Source organism: Haplochromis burtoni, unplaced genomic scaffold (assembly GCF_018398535.1).
Source record: "Haplochromis burtoni strain Fernald_Lab_line unplaced genomic scaffold, NCSU_Asbu1 Contig_24, whole genome shotgun sequence".
NCBI lineage: Eukaryota > Metazoa > Chordata > Actinopteri > Cichliformes > Cichlidae > Haplochromis > Haplochromis burtoni.
Window position 1 is genome coordinate 2856441 of NW_024582385.1, and position 22939 is coordinate 2879379.

At 43.7% G+C, this 22939-nt stretch overlaps 3 protein-coding genes across 17 annotated transcripts in view; 1 reads left to right on the forward strand and 2 right to left on the reverse strand.

Annotated features, from left to right (window-relative positions):
- LOC102295875 (vacuole membrane protein 1) overlaps positions 1 to 12927 on the reverse strand; it is a 51234-nt gene extending 38307 nt beyond the window's left edge. For 9 of the 13 annotated variants that reach the window (XM_005926809.3, XM_014335020.2, XM_042218843.1 and 6 more), the window contains exons 1-4: positions 11154 to 12754; positions 10914 to 11055; positions 6000 to 6090; positions 4841 to 4951 (exon numbers count right to left, since the gene is read on the reverse strand). In XM_005926809.3, coding sequence (XP_005926871.2) covers positions 4841 to 4951; positions 6000 to 6090; positions 10914 to 11055; positions 11154 to 11406 — 597 coding nt within the window. In that variant the 5' untranslated portion in view covers positions 11407 to 12754. The other 4 variants (XM_042218844.1, XM_042218846.1, XM_042218847.1 and 1 more) reach the window with 4 other exon arrangements.
- Positions 12928 to 18411: 5484 nt separating this feature from the next.
- On the forward strand, positions 18412 to 20320 carry ptrh2 (peptidyl-tRNA hydrolase 2). 2 transcript variants are annotated; one of them, XM_005926812.2, is made up of 2 exons: positions 18412 to 18527; positions 19131 to 20320. In XM_005926812.2, exon 2 carries the CDS (start codon positions 19140 to 19142, stop codon positions 19647 to 19649), a length of 510 nt encoding a protein of 169 aa, XP_005926874.1. In that variant the 5' UTR covers positions 18412 to 18527; positions 19131 to 19139; the 3' UTR covers positions 19650 to 20320. The 2 variants fall into 2 exon arrangements, with proteins under 2 accessions (XP_005926874.1, XP_005926875.1); XM_005926813.3 differs by having other exon boundaries at positions 18449 to 18523.
- A 1299-nt stretch (positions 20321 to 21619) lies between these two features.
- Positions 21620 to 22939, reverse strand: part of cltca (clathrin, heavy chain a (Hc)) — a 34534-nt gene continuing 33214 nt past the window's right edge. For both annotated transcript variants that reach the window (XM_005926814.3, XM_014335022.2), the window contains one exon: positions 21620 to 22876. In XM_005926814.3, coding sequence (XP_005926876.1) covers positions 22743 to 22876 — 134 coding nt within the window. In that variant the 3' untranslated portion in view covers positions 21620 to 22742. The remainder of the gene's footprint in view (positions 22877 to 22939) is intronic.

Here is a 22939-nt window from a genome sequence, read left to right on the forward strand (position 1 = left end):
TGAGACAGTTAGGACGGAGAAGCCATTAGAAATACCACACACACACACACACACACACACACACACACACACACACACACACACACACACACACACACACACATTCATTTTTGAAAAACTTTGGTGAAGATGAGTAAGTCACAAGATGTTTGGGCATATTTATGTCTCCAAACTAATGAAGGAAACGAATTACTTAAAAGTCATGAATGAAAGCAATTGTGCTGCGTACTTTTCACAAATTTTTCCCGTTTTTTCCCCACAGGAAGTAAAAGTCTTGTTTGCAGTTATATTCCAGTTTCAGTCATTTCTGTAACAGCTGCAGTGTTACGTAGTAATTCTGCCTCTTCATCAGCGAGAGCATCAGAACCAAAGGTTCTGACACACTATCGAGATGTAGTTAAAAATGAATGGCTTTAAACTGAATTTAAGAGGCGTTGCAATTAAAGGGAAAGATCCATTACTTCAGAGCAGCAGTGAGTCAACAGCACCTTTTCAAGAAACTGAACTCGATCCTGATGTGTCACCCATGTTCTGGTTCATGAGTATGCAACGTATCAGTCGTCTCTTTGGCGAACAGAGAAATAATGTGCCGGTCATGTTTGAACATGCGTGGGTAGAGCCAAGCAACTTCTTTCATGGCAACTTTTACATACAAATTAAACCCCACGAATTAGAAGGTTACCTTTACAGCTGTCCCAGGAGCTCCCTCAGCTAATCAGCTCTCAAACAGCTTCACTGGTGAAGTCACACACACACACACACACACACACGAAAAAAAAAAAACAAGCAGTGGAAAATTTAGACCAGGTCCGACTGCCGAGCAGCGTGAATCACAGCTCAAACAAAGCACCCAGGTTTCTGTCTAGGTGAAGGTGAAGGTTTCCTATTGTTTGCTGGATGACAGCAGGACTCACATCATGCACCGGCCCCACAGTGGCCAGGAGAGTGAGCGCTACGGTATCTCAGGAACACACGACCCAGTTATTAGCTCAGTACACTGGCTTTATTAGCGGACCACACTTAACTATACAACAGCAGCTGATCCATAAAACTGTGCGACAGTGGCAGTGACGACAACTCAGGCCAGTGTGTGGAAGCCACGCTCGCAGACCTGCTCAGCACTCAGTGATAGTTGGCACTAATTAAAGCTTTGCTCCTGGTAATTGCCCACAGACAAAACTTAATTTTAGGAGGGTTGCTGGGGAAACTCTGTATATTCTGCACAAACCTCCTGTGCAACCTATAATTTAGCAATCCTAGAAGAATCTCAATATAGAAAACTACACAATGTTCATTTATTTAGACGATCCGCTGGTTTTATTTATTCACATTGTTTGGAAAACAAATGATAAGTCGTATACAAACATGTATTTTTTGTTGTCGACTCGTTTCTCCTCCTAACTGCTCAAATGTGTGCACGTGTTTGCACCTCTCAGTCACAAAGTAAAGACAGAAGCTGCAAAAAAAAGACGACCCGAGTTGTTATTATGTAAACAGAAATGTGCTTCGATTATAATGACTTTAATTCAGTTTCTGTTGACTTAACATCGAGCGCAATCATTTTCATGCTGCCCATAATGACTTAATGGCAACAGTCATTACTGAAGGTAATTTAATGGTGGATGACTCAGATGAGCTCTCTTCTAAAGTATTTACGACGTTCCCCAGCTTTCTATGTGAACCCCGTCTCAGTGAGAACTCACACAGCAGTGACAAGACTCGTCACTCATAACTTTAAAAAGTGAGCCGGGACCAAAGCTGGTCCCGCTCGTCACAGCGATCGCCACAGTCGTTTCGGTGGACGTGTGCACAGGTGCAGGACTTAAAGTGTACACACACGTGCACTTTTGTAACGCCTTTGCGGCCGCTTTCATAGTCTGCATTGTGAGCACCCACCCACGACCTCCTTTCTCAGAGCAGCTGGATAAAGTACACTTGATGATGTGCCAAGTGTGCCTTTTCCCCCTTTTCTACGGCTGAGTTGCAGCTTTTTATCTTTCTCCATTAACCAGTGCTGAACCACGCACAATGATCTCCCACAGTCTCAGCAGGATGCAAACAGAGTGGAGACACGGGGTAGCAATTGGCCATGTCAGAGAACAGAGGAGCTGCCACTTCTGTTCTGGTTTCATTGACTGGGTTGGTTTGCCTATACAGGCTCAGTACCCCCCCCTGCTGGAGCCTCCGTGCTGTTTTCACAATGTTGACTGCCTCCCGCCAATTTCGAAGGAAGTAGCCTAATAATATATGATGTGGTGTCATTTATTTCCAGCTAATCTATTAGCAGTATAGGACCGGCATATCAACCGAAAGCTCGCTGCTTCGACTTCCTACATCAGAGTAAACACTGTGGCTGATGGGAAAAATGTAACAGTTACTGCAGGAGAAATACTTGTAAAAAAGAAAAGTTATAGAAACCACAGTGTCATGTGTGAGGTCACATGAAAGCAGTGCTGAAAGGGACCTCGGTGGTATTTCAACTTTGAAGGAGGCACATTTTTCTACAAATTCACATAAAGATGCACCTTTTACAGTCCTGTGATTTTTACCCGCTGGCTGCTCATATACACGACACTTAAACATTTGTTAAGTAAATAAATAGATCAGTGTCCAGTTTATTCTTTATAGAGACCATTTTTTACATTAACATTACACTTTTCATCATTCATGTGAATATGTGAGGAAGCTACAATGTTTTACAATATGTTTTTTACAACCCCAAACTCTATTCTGAATGTGTGTGACTTTTCCTGCATTACAGACATGTTAAGGCCGCTTGCACCACCTACTGACACTTAATAAAAACAAAGTCGCACCGTAGTTCCCCCAGCGCTGTTTTGAAACAGCAGGAAAGTATTGTTTGTAAAAAAAATTGAATTTTAATGTTTAGATTTAAATTTGAACTAAAATAACCTCAGCTCTCAGGCAGAGCTGCTGGCATACAATTACTTTTATCATCTGCATCTAACAACGATTTAATTACTGAATCATTTTAATCTATAAAAGGTCTAAAAATGTCTAAAATTCCTTAAGTGGCATCATCCTTGATTTCGTCTTTTTAGACAATTTAAATGTGTCAGAGCACCACTCGAGTAAACGTCACACTTTTTACAAGCTGAATACATATTTGTCATTGTTTTTCTTTAAATAAGGCTACGTTTAATATCCATCAATATCCTTTCATAAAATCGCTGATCTATCAGCTCGTCACAGTCACAGGAAGCACCTCCGTTACAAGCGGTGGCGTCTTTCCCAAATGTTGATTGGTAGTGATCAACACTGAGAGCTCACATGAACTCCAGTTCTGCCTTTTCAAATTGTCATTCCTGCTTATAAACACAATGGAAACTAGGCCCAGAAAGGTCACGCAGCATGTGTTGGACTTAAAAGTTTGTGGAGGCATCTTAGCGAGTGCTTTGCACTTGACCCACTTACTATCACTGACCCAGTTCCTAAAAACAGAACAAGAAGCCTGCTAGCTTTCTCCAGTGCTCACTTACCACTTGTCAAAAATATTTTTTCAGGACCCAGAAATCTAGAAGATCACAGAGTAATCGACGCGGCTCATTTAGCAGCGCTTCTACAGAAAAGAAGACGCATAATTATAATTCTCCAAGGCCACTTTTGTACTTTTTGGATTGGCCAACACCAATTAAAATTTGGATAGGAGCCAATGACACAAATGCGACGTGAAATAAGTAATCTGTTGGCAAATCCCTGTTTGCGTTGGTTTGAATATTCTTGCCTGATCACGATGTTTTTTGTCAGTGTTGGAGTCATATCACAAATTGCAGGTTTGTCAGTAAGCAGCACTTCCTTCCTACAGTGAAACACTAAATGCTTAAAAGTAATTCTGTTCAAACTATTTTTATTGGAAATTCTGTACATTTTTTTTTAAGTCATGAAATTCTTTGGTTAAAAATCACAGTATCAGCTCTAGAGCAACAGTATGAGTCAAATCTCTATAAAAATGCACACGAGCCGCTCCAGCAAGGATCATCAAGTTCTGTCATGAACCCGGTGACACCCCCGCCTGCAGTAACAACCACGCTCACTAGATGGTGACATCTTACTGGCAAAGAAAGTGAGCCGGACCGCTATTGGACTAAAAGAAACCAGAGGAACGCCTCTCAAATTACATTTCAGAGCACCAGAGTTGGCTTTTAAAAACAGCAGCATGGAGGACACGCACTTCAAAGTTTCCAGTTCAGCTCCACTGGGTCAGGGCACAAGAGTGTGACGGTGGACTCCCTGATGACAGATGGACTGAGAGTAGTCAAACAAGCAGATGTTTGGGGACCCTGCGCTCGTCAGCGCTAGAGACGCAAAAGCCAACACGCCTGGCACTAGATTAAAAAGAGAGATGAAGAGAAAACGGGGAGTGTGCGGAGAGGAGAGGCACAAAGAAGGAAGTAAGAAGAGGGAGTGAAAGTGAGAGTGAGCGGCACGGTAGGGAGCAGGAAAGTGGGGAGAAAGGAAAGAGAAAGAGCTCAGATCGGGGGAGGGAGAGTGTTTTTATCCTCATGTGCACTCAGTCAGAGGGGTCACTGAGTGCGATTGTTCCTGGACTGCCTGTCAAAACAGCGTGGCTACCAAAGCGCCTATTCACTGTGAAACGCAGACGCACGCAAACACACATTAGCACACTCACGCCAAAATCTCTTCATCAGTGCTCTTATTAAAAACAACTACTTGACAGCAGCATCAAAACCAGCTTTTTTAATACCTGCGTCACAGCACCACCATCATCCATCGGCTCTGAGCCCTGTCACAGGCATGCACAGACAAGTGAATAACTGCAGCGTGAAAGAGTGAACACTCACACAAAATGCCGTCTTACCAGATAAAGGAGGAAAGTGTGCAAGCCAGTGCCAAGACCCACAGAGGAGAGGATGCCCAGGCCGACCCAGTAGGCACACCACAGCGTCTTCTTCTCCATGTAGCACACATACTGCAGAGGCCAGAGAGAGGGACGGTCAACCACATGGCAGAGACACATGCACAGAGTGTGAAGAAAACAAGAAAAGGGGAAGGGGAGGGAGGGGGTGTGCACAGTGCGAGCAAGGAAGGGACAGAGTGAGAGGAGGTGAGAGTGTGTGAAACAGAGGGTCCTCTAAAGGCTGGGAGAAAGAAAGAGGGAGAGGAAGGAGAGTGAGTGAGAAACCTGAGGTTGTTGAGTTTAAAGGACAGAGCTGTAGGGTAGGAGTGTTCAGCACAGAGCACCATTATTCTTTCCTGGTGGCAGCCAGCTCTTACACAACAAGCAAACAGAAGAAAGCCAAGATCTCTCCTTCTCTGTTCATCCCCCACTATCACTCCATCTATCGCTGCTGTTTACACCGCCTCCTGGAAGCCCGGGCAGGTTGTTTTCAGGGGGAAGCATGGAGTGTGTAGATTACGGGAAGGGGGGAGAAGGTGGGGTGGGGGCTCTGACCAGTGACTCCATTTCCCAGGAAACCCAGGAACACAACAACAGCACATACGCTCTCTGGCTTTACTGGCAGGATTCGGGGAAGCAGTGCCAGCCAAGGGAGATTGTTACGTGTAGTTACTGAGAAGTGATTACACAACTCCATGACTGTAAATAACGCTGATTTTCTTCCCCCGTATTCCAGGGGGCGTTAAAAACAGCAAAAATGTGAACCGTCTCTGGGGGATTGTACAGCACGGCATGCTGCATCTGGGCATTTAGAAGCATATTTATAAGAAACTGGCAGATACAACCAAGCACGTTTATGCAAATATCAGCTGTCAGACAACAACATACTACTGTCAGATGAAACCACAGATTTCAGGCACTCTACAGCTGATGCGGATGCACGGGCAGGACAACCCTGCAGCAAATATACATGTTGCATTCAGTGCTGCGGCGGGCTAAAGGTGAGGAAATATAATCATCAAAAAAGTGACTGCCACAGGACCAACTACGTTAATAACCTCCTTGCATATGAATATTTAGGATACGTCAAGAAATGCAATATGTGCAGAGTTTTAGTCACCTGGGTGTGTGCTCCTTCAATACGATAGGCAATGGAGAGGAGGATCAGCAGGGTCAGCAGGCCAAACACAGTCTGTCTCTGCTGCCAGAGCCTGGGTGAAGAAGCAGCGAGTGAAGGTAGACAAACTTGAGACGGAAGTTGGTGGAAAACAAAGCAGAAAGACAATGTTTAATAGGGAAAGTTTGACGCCAGAGGGATCGTCAACAAGGACGTGTTAGTGAAAGGATTTCAACTTTGGACAAGAGAGACAGACATCTGTTGGAAGCTAATCAAATCACCGCAGGTCTTCACCCATACGAGGCCGTGCTTCCAGATGGTGAACACATCCGAGTAATATGCAGCCTATAAAAGCACGTGCTCGGCCATAAGTGCCGTTACTGTCACCTCGTTAACATGTGTGCAGTGTTGCCAACGTAGCGACTTTGTCGCTATATTTAGCGAGTTTTCAGACCCCTTAGCAACTTTTATTCTAAAAAGCGACTAGCGACAAATCTGGCGACTTTTTCTGGTGTTATTGGAGCTTATTTATGACGACTTTTTGACGTGAAAACGCGGATCGCTCTTACTCTCAACAAGCAGCGGTGCTGCTGTGGGCACCTCACCCGTGCCAAAGCGCTCACGGGCGGAGGACAGTCCTCCCCCGCTGCTATCAGGGCAGGAGACGTTCACACCTGTGCGTCCAAACGGCAAATGAATCGCGCATGAGCGAAGCCGCTGCTCCCGCACTGACTGTAACGCAGTCAGTTCTTCCTTTACTGTTGTGCTGCTTTGTGGATCACAAGGTTTAAAACTACTTAAAACACACACACACACACAGTAACTCCACCAGAGCGCCTATTTCAGGTCACTTTTGCCGGTCCAGGCCCGGGTAAAGGAGCAGGGTTGGAATTGTGACATTAAAAAACAATAATTGCTAAAAGAAATTTAATTCGTAGTTCTAAATAAACTCTAAATGCATTTAGGACGTTTTTACTCACTTTGTCTCTTCCACGATGTTATTTCTCTCTAAAACAGCGTAGGTTACAATTACATTAGCATGACCAATTATGCAAATTAGGCGATGACGTCATTTAGCGACTTCTAGCGACTTTTAGGACAGCCAATAGCGATTTTCCTTACTGAGGAGTTGGCAACACTGCATGTGTGGAGGGGAGAAAGTATTCGAGCAACTTAATACAGGGCAGAATGAATCCAAAGCAGAAACTCTCGCGACAGTCGCAAAGACATTTCTAGACTTTGAAAAATAAGTTATTGTACAGACGTTCACGTACACTCACCGTAAAAAGATAATGCTCACGTGTTTATTTTGAATGTTAGAATTAAACGTTTTATGAAAAAACTAAACGACAGAAGCTAACTATGCTATCATCAGATTTATGGTTGATGCTAAGCTAACCTTGTTTGTCTGTGAAGGTTCTCAGTCATCCAGGTCATCGTAGTCAAAGGAGCTTGCAAAGAAAAGCGTCTGGACTTCTTTAAGTTGCTTGAAGACGTTTCACCTCTCATCCGAGAAGCTTCTTCAGTTCTAAGGTCAAATGGTGGAGAGTCCCAGATATAAACCTAGTGGGAGTTTCCCCCCACAGAGGGACAAAAGGACCCCCTGATGATCCTCTAATCACCTGAGCCAAGGTGTGAAATTGGGTGCGGGCCCCAATCAGCCAGAGTTTCAGGTGGGTTCATTGTGAAACCTGGCCTCACCTTGTCATGCGAATTCCTGAGGTCAGATGGCCCAGGATGTGAGTGGGCGTTAAGGCGTCTGGGAAGGGATCTCAAAACTGGATTATAGATGGCAGAGAGTTGGTGTCGTAAACCCCCGCCTCTGTTCAAAGATGGTCGCTCACAGTGGACATAGATGGCTTCTTTCACTCCTCTTTCAAACCATCTGTCCTCTCTGTCCAAAATGTGAACATTGGCATCCTCGAAAGAGTGTCCTTTATCCTTAAGATGCAGATGGACAGCTGAGTCTTGTCCTGTGGAGGTGGCTCTTCTGTGTTGTGCCATGCGCTTGTGAAGTGGCTGTTTGGTCTCTCCGATGTAGAGGTCTGGGCATTCCTCGCTGCACTGTACAGCATACACCACGTTGTTAAGTTTGTGTTTTGGCGTTTTGTCTTTCGGGTGAACCAGTTTCTGTCTGAGTGTGTTGCTGGGTCTGAAATACACTGGGATGTCATGCTTGGAGAAAACTCTCCTGAGTTTTTCTGATACACCGGCTACATAGGGGATGACAATGTTGTTGCGTCTGTCCTTCTTATCCTCCTTCGCTGGTGTCTGGTCTTCTTTTCTGTGCCTCTTTGCTGACTTTAAAAACGCCCATTTAGGATAGCCGCACGTTTTGAGTGCTTCCTTTACATGTGTGTGTTCCTTCTTTTTTCCTTCAGGTTGAGAGGGAACATGTTCTGCCCGGTGGTGTAGGGTCCTAATTACTCCAAGTTTGTGTTCCAGAGGGTGATGGGAGTCAAAAAGGAGGTACTGGTCCGTGTGTGTGGGCTTCCGGTAAATTTCGATGTTGAGTTTGCCGTTCTCTTCAATGTGCACAGCGCAGTCCAGGAAAGGCAGACAGTTGTCCTTTGTGTCTTCCCTGGTGAACTTGATGTTTTTATCCACAGCGTTAATGTGCGCAGGCAAGCTCCTTTGACTAAGCTAACCTTGTTTGTTTGCCCAGTGACCAGGACGTGCACATCTGTAGAAAAGGTTGGCCAGCTGACACATTACAGTCTGTGCGTTTGTTAAAACCGTTTCTTTCACATATTTACTGCCCAAACTGACACGGAGACAATATCGGAGTGAACAGAAGCGCATGCGCGCTGGTCCCAAGTGCAAATAATTAGGGTTGATTAAAGGAAAAGTCAGAGTAGCATGAAATTAGCCCCCAGTGAGAAGGTCAGAGCAAACAGTTGCCTCCATGTGCTGTGGGCTTCACTCACTTATTTCAGGTACTGGAGCACACCACATTAGCACTGACATGGAAAACTGGCTCTTGTAGCTAATTAGAGGTTAGCTAATAGAAATAGAATAGAATAGAACTGGAAGCATTCTAATAAACTCAGAATTAATCCATTAAAAATACCTAGGGGCAGCTGCCTGTTTGTGGAAGCCATACCTCTCCAACTTCAATACAGCGGTCGGAGATGGATGTCGCTGTTTTACGTATGTTACTAAAGACCGGCTACATTTATAGCCATTTAACATGTGTGCATGTATATTTTCACATCTCTTTTTCTTATGTTTTTCTTCTCCCTCATTTTCCGACTCACCTCCAGCCTCATCTCTTTAACTCAAGGCTCTGACAGTGAGCTGGCTAAACAACAACAGCTGGTCACAAGCTAACATTAGGCCAGTTAATGTCCAACTGTGTTACACCCACTTCAAAGAGCAGCTAATTGAGACTAACAGCAGCTAACGCGAAGCTAACAGCAGCATTTACTGAAAAGCTCAGAATAGCTGCAACACCTCAACTTCAGAGCACATCAGTCAGAAGTAAGGTTCACTGACACTGGCACTGGATTCATTTGACAAAGTTTAAAGCCTCCTTCACAGTAAACAACATACTGACAGTTGAGGTAAACAGTGAACTGACAGCCTACGCTTACTGCAGACGAACAGTGATCATTTGTCGTACACCTGGTAAAAAACAGAATTCAGTGATCTGCAATTTGGTGACATCTAACGATGAGATTAGGATTTAGTCCAGGTTTTACTCTTGGGCTGTGTTAGAGTATCTTTGCATGATTTAATTTGCCTTGAAGTTTAAACCGTAGGTGGGTGGGGCTTATGTGTGTGCCATGACAGTATCGAGGATATCCCGTCTTTGAAATCCCACACATCCAAGAATAGAAAAAAACACTGCAAATGTGTTTTTATTAAAACCAGAATTTCCATTCATTTGACCGTAATGATTTCTCACCACATGCCCTCCCCTATCCTAATCCTGCATTGTTTCACAAGCTACCTGCATATTAAGAACAACAAGTGCATAGCCACAAGACAGGACAGTCTGTTGCCTTGAGGACTCCCACATGTTGTAAATTACAAACCACTTTTAACAACATCCAGGATAAACCTCTCTGCATGCGAGTGCACTAAAGCCCTAATGTGTTTGCATGTGTGCTGGGGAGTAGCAGCTTCTCTCAGTCACAGCGCTGCTCGTGGTGCTTGCGGCTCACCACATCCTCTTGTAGTTTTAGAAAATAAACACGTTGTCCTGACACGCTTAACCGCAAAGGCCCCCCTGAGAGTACACTCTGACCTTCTTCTGGGTTCTTTGTTATTAGGTGTACAAAGACACGTTTTCCACCACAGGGAACATGCTGCCAAGACAAATTCTGACGGAGTCTGAGCTGATGTTGTTGCTTTGTTGGTGGGATCATGCCAGTGTGTGTGGCGGAAAGACTTTCTTGGTAGAAAGGAAGAGGAGTGCAAAGTGAAAATATATACACATGTAAACAGATCCTGTGGTGTTTTTGTTGCACTGTGCTGAAGACTGAAGATAGAACAACGGTTAACTGAGACAATCAACGTTACATCTGATCTGGTGGTGTTTATATCCTTCTTGTGTAAGTGAGGACTGCATAGTGCTGCCGCTTCCTCTTTTTGTGCAATGAAAGCAGCAACTGTCACTATAAATAATACTGAAAAAACTACTGCTTAAATAGGACAAATCTATGTGCTGATTTCCCAGTGACAAACTCACAGGACATAAATGTTTCAAGTTTTTCCTTTTCGTCATTAACAGCTGAGCAGATGCAAAGAAGCTATACTGAAACGGTTTGTGCATTGTATCTTACTAATTCACCAAAAGTCTAATGTTACCACGTTGCCTGTTTTAACATTATCATTAATGTTAAAGCTCTTATTGACTGAGCACTCGCTCATGAAGCCACAGGCAGGAACAGATCAGAGACAGTGCAGTCTCACCTCCACGTCCAGCCTTTCAGGGTGATCAGCAGTTCCAGAGTGAAGTAGTGAAGCGTGAGCAGAGGTTTCTTCCATAACACGAGGGCTTCGCGCTCATCCGAGTCCGTCTGTCTCCCACCATCCGCAGGGAGCCCCGAGTCTTCTTACGTTCAAGAACACACACAAACAAATGTGGGCGCGCAGGAGAACCATTTATATACTGGTTCACTTATAGTGTCATTAAGCATTTTTAGACTTTACCTCCCAGCTCCCCATTTTGCTGCTCCTTTACACCCAGTCGCCTCTGAAGCAGTTCACCTTCGGCCCCACACTTTGCCATCTCATTCATCTGGAAGGCGTCCTGCTGAGACAAGAGACGGGCCTTGAGCGCAGCGTCGCGCATGCTGATCTGCTCGCCAGATCTGAAAGCGCCACTGGTCCCAAACAAACACAGAGTCGCTTTCAATAACACGGAGAACCCCTGAATATTTTCCACTCTCAAGCATGTCTCCATACACACTTGCACACGGGGTAAACAGCTGCTGTTTTTGCTACTCCTGCATCCTGCAGAGCGCCAGTAACCCAGTCAGGCCTGTGCATGACCTAATAAGTACCTTAATTAGCGCTGATACTGGGAGCACATGCAAATCTTGTTCATTTTTCTGTGCAGACAACTTTTGAGAAGTTTCTCCCAATAATCTTCAATATGTTTAAATAATAGATTTAACGGTGTAAGACGGTGTTGTGCTTCATGCTTCCTCCCTTCGTTTGTTCACAGGAGATCCACGCATCTCCGTGCTCGTGCCTGCAAGCATGTAAGTGTGTCACTACAGAGCCTCGTGTCTCTCAGGAATCAGTGAGCATCAAGACGGGGACTCTGACACTGAGGTGTGCAGCTCACCATCTGCTGGAATTGCCAGTTCCTCTTGCAGACACACACATACTCTCAGAGCTTCATCCCTCTTTCTGTGCCCTAGCTGTGCACCTCTGGCTGTTTAAAATCTGCAAAAATAAAACTGCACAGCACATGCATCCCAGATGAATGTGAAGTACATAGTTTGTGAGACTTCCACTCAGTGCTTGCTGAAGGTTCAAGGACCTGAACACAAACGTATGTTCAGCATGTTTCAATGGAAACACGCTTCCTGATCGCTGAAACGGCTCACACTGGCAGCTGTGAATAGTTGGCAGGCTATTTTGTGCTACTGAGATGTTGCACACCAAAAAACGATGTCCTTCTTATACATAAAAAACTGCACATAGACTCAGTGGCAGATTTCAAACCTTCAGGACATGTGCTCATTAGAAGCACTCACTCAATGCTGCAACAAATCATTTGCTCGTTTGCACATGAGAAAACAGAACCTTGTCCAAGAGCCATGCTATTCATCATATCCTGTGAACAATCCCGACAATAGAAATCTGTGCCAAACCGGTCTGTTTGTGCAAAACATGAACTTTTGCTGCCACAGATGTGTGCTTTATTCTGCAGAACAGCTATTTTGTTCAGGAGTTAAACTGCAAACTGTGCGTCACAGCCAGCACCCAGTAAACAGTTTCATAACGACACTTCTGCTTATGTGAGGCTCATAGCACAGCGCTGCTCCAGCGCCTGATTGCGCAATCGCTTCTACCAAAACAACTCAGACCTGTTGAGTAACTGCGAGGGACAATGAGAAATCCAAGACAGAGCGCACACACTTCCAGATGAGAAATCCAATACGGCGTAATCGATTCACACTTTTGTTAAACACAAATGAGAGCTGCACACTGGAGACGGGTTATGGACTGAGTGCAAAACAAAAACAAAGGCCTTAAATATGACACCAAAGTCTGTTGTAGAAATGCATGATGCACAGAGAGGAAACTCACCGTTCAGCTGGAGTCTCGTCTGCAATCAGCTCTGAGCTTGTAGAAAACAAACCCTGCGGTGGAGCCCCAGTAGCAATGTAGGGCAAGAGCACGCGTCCCCACGAATTGCATCATAACTCGAGTGCAGGGTGTGGTGATGAAGGGGGCCAGTGAGGGATAGAGCAGTGATGCTGGGTTTCTTGGGGGGGACACACAAACACAGAAAGAGGGAGAGATTTCATCTTTTGCCTGGTCAAACCTCCAGAGAGGCAGTCTAATTAAGACTCTATAAATAAGTGGATCACTTTCCTGGAGCGCACTTCTAACACGTCTCAGTCCTCTGCAGGTTTCACATTGAGGATGCATGAACGGCATCGTGTCAAATTAGAAAAAAACAACTCCAAAACTAAGGACATTGCAGTTTTCAGGTCATTAGTAGAGCCCTCAGCTGTCCGCTGGCATGTTTGAGTTCCTGTCTCATCTCATTTGCCAGAGTTAAAAGAAGTTTGTCCAGCGGCTCACTCTTCTCCCACAGGTGGAAGGTGTTTCTGCGAGGGCTCGAACACAGTCCGGGTTTACTGTCTCCTGGGATCTTGTTAAGAAAGCGGAATGATGGGAAGATTGCAGAGCAGGTGTCATTTACCACCCGACCGCACGACATGTGATGTTAAAATGACAAAGTACAGCCTCTGCCTGGACGTGGTAGCTCTGAGTTCAGTTATAGTCATGTCAGAGGTCATTTAGTTCATATTTTAAAGAAGCACAAAAACATTATAATAGTTCCAAATGAAAAGTTTTTCCACAGAAATGTATTTGGAGATTTCATTTGTACACGTAGACCTCCGATCTTTGTTTTCTAATATGGAACATATTTGTGTTCTTCATTTGTCTTTGTGTTTAAATCACAATCTTCGAGATGAAATATTGTCTGTTTTAAAAAGGTCTGATGGGAAATACAAGCAAAATGTCAACCTGTAATACTGTGCTCCTTAGTACTCATCAAACGAGCTGGATGAAAGGCTTATAGTTACACAATCCTTCATAACACAACGCTGTCACGTCTCAGCTTGCAGTCTGATTTCAGTGATGTGGGCAAGTGGACGGGATGTAATCTGATTACTGTCAGATCATGTACAGCTGCTTGTAACAGAAACTAGCTGTTTTGTTCAATAGGGGGCAGTGTTACCTTGAAGTTTAAAAACCTCACTGGGCTTACTGGGGAAGTCCCAGGATTATGTTATGTCTGTATTCCCTGTGCGGCAGTTAATGTCACTTAGAAAGTGGGATGTACCGGTTTGATTAGCTCTCCGTGGGAAAGCAGAGACATGTTTGTTTGTTAAACTACATTTTAACCTGTTAAACCTCCAGCATGTTTAAAAAAGCTGATACCTGGAGATTCAGCAGGATGATGCAGGAGCGATGGAGAGAAGCAGGAAAGCATGTGAGTGCTAAAACAGGGCGAAAATATTTGCACTTGTTTGACAGTATATGGCACCTGTGGGTATAACAGCTCGTGTCCTGGTGTGTGTGTAGTGAAGTGGAAGCGATCAGGAGAAGACTTTCCAATGCTGTAAGCAACTACAGAGAGGAGAAGGAGCTCTGCTGGAGGACGGGCCGATACCTGGAGAGAAGATAACAAAGGTAAAAAAAGAGCTTGTTATATTAAACCTTAGCAGCTAAACTAGACTTAATGGCAAAGAAGGGACTTTTATATACGCACTGTTCATGGGCTGTAGTCTCACAAACTGGAATAACGCTGTGCACGTCACTCCTCTGTGGAACATTTCAAAATAAGTTATGGCACCGCTATGATGACATCGTTGATGATTGACTGTGTATCCAGGTCACAGCAACAGGTGGAAACAAAGAGAAAACTCTGGAAGCAGGAATATGAAAAAACATTAATAAGAGAAATGGTGAGAGGCATGCACAAGTGTGTCCTTTTTTGACTTCAGCCAAAAGACATCGGGACAAACGCTGTTTCACCTTAGAGTTCAGGCCTGCTCACGACCCTGTGACCAGCTGGCCACTGTTAAACGTCGCAGATTTCATTGATGTCAAAAGCAAATCACTGGTGTTGATTTCATGTCCTGATTGGAGGCAGAGAATCAGCGGCTGAGACACAAAAATGAACATCTGCCTGCTGAGGCGACGTCTGGGTCTCCAAGTATACTTGTTGTAACGATTTAACACCACACTTTGCCTCTAACGGCTGGAGTCGTGTAAAAGCTGAAAGAATTTCCAGCTAAATCAGAAACAGTCATGCTCTGCTCCTCTTTCAGCTGTATTATCTCAGGGGGAAAGGTCAGAAAATGAGGTCAGCTATGCAGAAACTGAGGGTAATTTTGTTTCAAATTGCTTCTTTGACCAAATAGCACATTGATAGCTGTAGCAAAGATTTTCTGTGTCCTGTACCACAAACTGGAGGAGATAGTCTTACATAGTAAGGATGAAGAAACACTGAAGGTATGAACAGCTTCATCATCTTTCGGATGTCACGTCTGCTACGAGTCTTTTTGCTGTCAGAGACGAGGTGATTGGAAAGTCAGTCAGAGACTTAAATATGAATAAAGTTTGCCGCCTGCGCTCAAACGTTTCATCTTTTGTCTGCAGGATCTAAGAAAGGAGCAACGAGAGTTATAGAAGCAGCTGGATACCAGGCAGGAAAATGAACCTCTGCAAGCAACGTGATCATTTATGCTGGTTTAAAAAAGTCTCCGTTACTCAGTGACACCTTTAACCAGTAACTGACATGAACTGAAACTACTCGCAGCACGCTGCAGTCTTTGATGAGCAAATCTCAGTTTCTATATTACACTGACTTTTCTCCCATCTGTCCGTTCTTCACTTTCACAGAGCTGCACTGCGATTCCAAGAGGAGTCCAGGAGAAACACAAACTATGGTAAACATAGCACAGCATCATTGTTTAGCATCTTTATGGAAAATGTATTTAAAAGCAGCTTCGCCGCTAGCTCTTCCTCGCCTTCCACTCTTTGGGAAGTGCTTCCTTGCAGTTGAGTGAGTCCACTTCAATGACTGTTTGGAAACAGAGGGGTTTACAGTCCTTAGTTTTGCAATAAAACTCACATTTTAACTGTAATGTCTCATCTCATATCTGTGGGTCATGACTGGGACTATTTCATAACGAGACACTGAACATTCCTGCGCAACCATAACACGTATTGCCACAAGCTGCTGATTTTGTGCCTTTGTCTTTGCACAGATGCCACAAATAAGATACAACATCACAACATTTGGGCACAAAATGAAAAGACAGAGATGAGGTACTTAACCGCACATCACACTAAAACAGGTTCCTTGTGCTTTGCTGATTTGAGTATTATGTGTTTGTGCTTAGTTGGTGGTGTAACTGTGTCAAGGTCGTGTGGGGAGTAAAGTTAGGAGGCTTCCTCCTCGGTGTGCTCGTTTTGGTGGCCTCTGTCTGCGTCACTCCGCCTCCGACCTGCGGGAATCCGACTGTGCAGCACACAGCGTCCATCCTGTTTGTTTACAACTAACTGGAATTCATATGAGTCTACACGCCACCTAACGCAGTAGCATTAACATCAGCCAGTAACAGGGCTCTCTCATCTGTGGCTCTCTTCGTGCAGCGCTGTGTCGTTGCTTTCAAGTTAAATAAAAGAGTAAATGATTGGAAAACTTAGACTTTGAAGGTTTCATTTATTTATTTTGTAAAAGTATGTTGAACCTGAGCCTGTTGAGACACGCAGCACTGAGATCCTGATCAAGGAGGCTCCCCGGCTGTGTTTTCTCTATTACATGATGTTCGAATGATTTTTAAATGGCACTTTCATACTTTGAGTAATGTCTGTAATTTTGCAACAGTGCTAACCACCGTGCTGCCGTGTTCAGTTCAGTTCAGTTTTATTTTATGGCACCACATCACAAAACTGTTTCCTCCAGGTGATTTATATTGTAATGTAAAGACCCTACGATGATACGGCGAACACAGAAAACAAAAAAACCCAACAATAAGATGACCCTCGAGTGTTACTCCAAACACTGAAAACCACTGGATTCCACTTGGCGACAACAGGAAGGAAATTTATTTGATGCAAAGGATGTTGAAGATGGAGCTGCCAGGCAGGCAGAAAGAGGAAGACCACAGAGAAAGCTCATGGATGAGGTAGAGGAGGACATGCAGAGGGTTGGTGTAAGACGGTTGGAGGGGTAGGGTGAGATAGAGGCAAAGGATCTACTATGGTGGCCCATAATGGGAGCAACTATAAAAAGAAGAAGACCCTCTCTCCTTAATAACATCCTAACTCTCCACCATTCAAACCATTTTAGGACACTCTTCCATATTTATATGGTCATGTATTTGTTCCATTGATATGCTAGCTTTCACAACACTGATTTGAACTAACGAGGCTTTAGACTGAAGCATTTATAGCTGCTTCAGTTCAGCTGAAATAAGACGTTATTTCTGAGGAACACATGAGAACATTTGCTGATTTCAGTCTTTAATAAAATATCAAATATTTACAAAGTATTATCTGTGACACACCCTTCAGATGGGTGAGTTTCATAGTGTGCTTCCTCCCTCATTTATGTGGCGTCAGTGAATCAAAGACCTGTGCAAACTATCACAATGTTTTTGGTGATCACATAACAAATTGGATTTTTGCCACCACTAAGTTATTCTGCACATTAAGCTCCTTTGTACATCCATCGACATCTGCATACCTCACTTGTCTTCACTTACTTATTTTTGTACTTATTTATTTATCTTTCATTATTTTTATCATTATTTATCTTGTTCCTTCAACCTAACCTGGCATTTGTGTTTGGACAGCAGAGGAAGAATTTCATTGCACAGAGAAATGCTATTTCTTCTGTACACGTGACAATAAACACTTTGAATCTTTGAATCCTGAACCATTCGAACTATGTCATATTATTTCTTATATGGATCATCTAGCTTTGGGTGTCTCAGACATTATTAACATCATCATACTGTTGGGTAAATATCATATCCATTGTGCTAAATCGAGGAACTCGACGCCTTCTTTGTTTTATTAATGATTTAAAGTTATTTTTTTCTTTGCTTAAAAAGACTAAGAGCAAATATGGCAAAAATATTTATCAGGGCATTGCCCGTCTCCTGCTATTTTGACTTATCTTATTTTATTTTTTCATTGCTCTCCTTTACGCAAAATTTAAATGCCTGCCATGTGAATATTTTCTGTTTTGTTTTTAAATGTATTTTTTTCTATTATTCATAATTCCTCTAATTCTATATTTCTTGTACTTTTGTACTGTTCGTTGTAATTTGTATTGTTATCACTGTCATCGTCTTTGACCGTTTGTATTTTCAATTGCTCAATAAATTAAAAAAAACAAACAAACAAACAAAAGCTGTGCAAACGAAACCGCTTCCTGTTGGCTTAACGACGTCAGCAGATGTGTTTCTGAAGAACATGCACGCAGTTTGATTTTTGTCTAATTGGTTTTCGTAATTTTTTCGGTTATTGATTAAAGAAAAAGCACAAGTTTACTTCAGACTAGATAAGAAATACCTGGGGAAATGTTTGGTTACGGTAGTTAAAATAATAATTTTAATAAAAATTAGTAATAAATGAAATATAACAAGGAGATTGAATAGGTACAGTGTATAGTTTAAAAGAGATTACGATGGATAAAGCTGGTACATTTCATGCAACTTCGGAGCATCGTTAACAAAGACGAAACAGCTGTTGTGTGACGTCATCACCAAGCGACGGGAAGTGAGGCAGAAGACGTTTCTTCTTGCCGAGCAGTAGGTATGAAATGTGACCGGTGTGGTCCTGCTGTTTCCTCCTTTCTTCTACCGTGTGCGTCTGTTCGTGTCATTCTGAAGTCCTGCTTTTCAAACGTGTTTGTAACCTGGAGGCTCAAAGTCAGCGAGTGTAGCACGTGAACAGCACGTGAACCAGTTAGAAAAACGTCAAAGGAGCTTGCAAAGAAAAGCGTCTGGACTTCTTTAAGTTACTTGAAGACGTTTCACCTCTCATCCGAGAAGCTTCTTCAGTTCTAAGGTCAAATGGTGGAGAGTCCCAGATATTTGACCTTAGAACTGAAGAAGCTTCTCGGATGAGAGGTGAAACGTCTTCAAGTAACTTAAAGAAGTCCAGACGCTTTTCTTTGCAAGCTCCTTTGACTACGATGACCTGGATGACTGAGAACCTTCACAGACAGTTAGAAAAACCCGCCTTCGAACCTCTTTGAAGCAAAGTTCCCGAATTACAGCGCAAAATGGAAATTTGAATATGGACATTTTTTATGTTAAAATGGGAAGACTTATTTATTCAGAGACCTCCTCTGGAGCAGTTACAGTGTATTTCCTGTGTGTGTGTGTAGCCCTAACCTGTTTCTGATTTTTCCAGGTTTAAAGTATGGACTTGTCATATGGCCCGTTGGTCTTGGGTGTAGCAGCTGGCCTTGGCTGTGGGCTCCTTCTTGGTTGGCGCCTTGGGGCCCGCTTTGGCGCAACATCCAAAAGTCTGTTGAAAGGGAATGGCTCTGGAGAAGCAAGCGTGATGGGAGAAGGAGGCGAGTTCAAAATGATTCTGGTGGTCAGGAATGACCTAAAGATGGGCAAAGGGAAAGTTGCTGCCCAGTGTGCCCATGCTGCTGTGTCGGCTTACAAGCAGGTCCAACGCAGGAACCCTGAGCTGCTCAGACAGTGGGAATACTGTGGCCAGCCCAAAGTGGTGGTGAAGGCGCCTGACGAGGACACCCTGATTGACCTGCTAGGCCGCGCCAAGGAAGTGGGACTTCCCGTTAGCTTGATCCAGGATGCAGGAAGGACACAGATCGCACCGGGCTCACGCACCGTGCTGGGCGTCGGCCCGGGCCTGGCCGATCTGATCGACAGTGTCACTGGAGACTTGAAGCTCTACTAGAGATCCAGCTTTCAGCTGAGCTACCAGGAGTTTTATTGCAGGGCTTAGTTCAGTAATGACACATTTGTACTTTTACTGTGATAGCTCAGTGACACGGAGCAGTTCACATCAACGGGACGCTCAGAAATATGATGATTTAATAACCTTTGTCCAAATTATGTACTACTAATGAGAAGATTGATTTGTAGGCACTCATACTGTGATGTTGCACTGAAGCAGCAGAGCAGCTTAAATGAATGTAACATCACAATGGTGCTGAGACTCAATGGCATTTATTTTTTCCTATAAAATAATGTTTTGGGTTTGTTTTTTTTATTTGTAACTAGAAAACTAATTGATGGGGTGCTGCTGATGAAAGCCACAGTTACAAAGCAGAGGTGGAGGTTTTACAGAACAGCAGTTCAGAAAATCACCTTATTTTTAACATGTTTAAAATGAGAAAAGCTTTTGTCTACAGGTCAGTCATCATGAGCTGGTCAAATCCTCTAGAAGGTAAAGAAAGATGCGCCGACTAGAAAGGAGATGATGTCACGCTATTAGTGTTCGTAACGCTGCTGTATTAAAATCTGCTTCGTATGAAGCCGTTTCAGTGTGAAACACTTTAAATGTGAGTTTATAAAAGTGCCAAATAAAGACAATTGGTTGCATTCATGTAACTGAGTTTAAGGCTACAGATCAGAGCCATGTGTGTAAATACAACCAATGTTTCACTGTTGTGCTACGTATTTAAAAATTCCAGCCCTGAACGTTTTGCGTCTGCCTGCCCACTTTTATGAAACACAGTAACATCTGCTGCCACATTATTAGGTAGTCTAACGTGAGTGCAGTCATATCGTCTGAGCACCGCGATTCTTTGCTTGACCTCGTGTTTTCCGGGTCGGGAAAAGACGTTCACGTTTTAATCATAAGCAATGTTTCTACACTGTAAAAAACGAAGGTGACTCTTTATCATCCCACTACATCAAGGTCAGTTAAATGCAGAGCTCCACAAAATCCCCTTCAGCAGCCTACTTGTGCATGTTTCTGACTGAACTGCTGGACACACTCATTGCGTGACATCGCGACATAGCGTGGGATGACCTCACAGCCCGGTGCATCTGGCGTTCACCTGATAACAGGTCCTCCACTTTACAGATGACTGCAGGTTCACACTGAGCACCTGTAACAAAGTCTGGAGATCTCATGGTGAACAGTTACGCCAGCAGCAATAATATCCAACATGAGCCAGTTGGCAGAAGGTCATTGATGGTCTGGAGAGGTTTATCCTTGGATGGCCAAACAGACTTGCTGGCCAGCGGTACCCTGACTGCTGTTAGCTACAGGCATGTACCTCTGAGACTGCCTGCCAGACCTTTAGATGGTGCAGTGGGATCCTGCTGGTATGGACAAAGCTCGGCCTCGCGGCCAGCGCGTTCCTCTGACATGAATCCAATTAAAACCTGTGGAACATCGGCTATTTGTGCATCTGATGACAGCATAGAATTTCAAATTGAATGTTATTAATCGGGAGCGGATTTGTAATTTAAGTGGTCCCTTAGTATTTTTTAAGCAGTGCCGGTTTTAGTGCATAATAGCTGAAATGACTTGCATAGAGCTTTATTTTACTATAGCACCCCCTAGAGGCAAAACATGACACAATATATTCGCAGCTGGGTGCCATATTGAACATTTATAGCAGTACAAACCGAGCACGCACACAAGCACTTGTTAGCCAGCCACAGAAAACGAAATGTCTCAAAACAAACAGAAGAACATTCAGGGTCGTCCAGTAACGTGCGCAACGAGTTCCTACACATTTCCTCTCTTCAACAAAGGTTTTGTACTGCACCTGCATCACGTTTGGGACTTCAGATTTAGCAATCACTGATCGTTACGGTTGTAGTAGAGACAAAAATATATGTCACTGTCATCACCCCCATCAGAACTGTGAGAGTTTGTTACAGCACATGCAAGACACGGTCACACTTTTCTTGACAAACAAGAAGCCTTTATTTTATTTTTTAAGTGGAAAACAAAACCGCTGTTTCATTCATTATGATCCTGATTATGCACAATCAAGTATCTTAAGTGCACAATTTAAATCTAAGGTAATTGAGATAAGAATATAAGTTCAAAGGAGTTAATGATTGATTTCCTGTATACACACACACAAGCCTTAAGAAAAAAAACCTTCACAATCCCACAAGTGTTGTGATATTGTTTCTGATTTAGAGGAGTTCAACTTAACATTCAATCTAATCAAACAGGAGAATAAAGTTTGACAAATGTCTCCTGCAGAAACAAACCACAGCATAAAGGGAGGGGGGGGGGGTTGTTAGTCGAGCACAAACAGGTCTGCAGCCCCTCCTAAGCTGGAATCGTCCCACATTAAAGCCGTGTGTAAAGCACATAGACATGTCATCTGGAAGTAAATGTTTTTCTGCATAGGCTTTGCTGGAAAGAACCAAACTTTCCTGTAAATTGTACGTAAAATACTCTTCTGGGATTTTCTTCATCAAACCAGCCCTGAAGTTTGAGTTTGGGGCATTAATGGGACAGCGTAGTGTTTCAGGATTGTGGGGACGGAAGCAGCGGCCATGTGTCTGAATATACAATAATTAAATGCATTTTACAGTCTGAAAGAAGAAGCTGCTCACGCACATCAAAAGGAAGCGGTTCTACATTATTTCTTCTCACTACAGAGTGCAAACCAGATGCTTCACAACAGACCTTTGTGTGTTTGTGTGGTTTTTTTTTTTCTTTTTTTGGAGAAGACCAGCTCTTCCCACAAACCAACCCTCCCATTGTACATAAACCATTTCCCATTCAAATAAAATAAACATAAGAAAAATTAATGTAGTCAATACGGAATGTGAGGAAATTAAATCTTTGTGATTCAAACCTTTCGTTTGACAACAGAAAAAAAACTGAGTCCTTCATGGCAGTTTAAGGGGGGTAAAGAAAGGTTTAAAAACAAAAGAAAGATGAAGACGAGTTTGTTGCTGTTCTCTCCCTGTTGAAGGCAGAGCGAGAGGGTAATGGTGTGGTGAAGGACTGTGGGGGATGGATGGATGGAAGCTCCACCCTGTAAGTGGAGATAAGGAGCTGGGGTCTTTACATGCCATAGCCGAAGCCTGGCTGAGCTGCTGGTTGACCGTATCCTGCGGGCGCCTGGTAGCCGTAGCCATACGCTTGCTGAGGGGCCACAGGGACGCTTGGGCCTGCTGTCAGCATCAGCTGGGGTGTTCCTGCGAGCCGACACACAGAGGAAACATTTCACACATGCACATTTGTTTTTGTTTCCTCGTTCA

Excerpts from the sequence above, each read along its gene's own strand:
- ptrh2 (XM_005926812.2), top strand. The coding sequence starts at position 19,140 with ATGGACTTGTCATATGGCCCGTTGGTCTTGGGTGTAGCAGCTGGCCTT.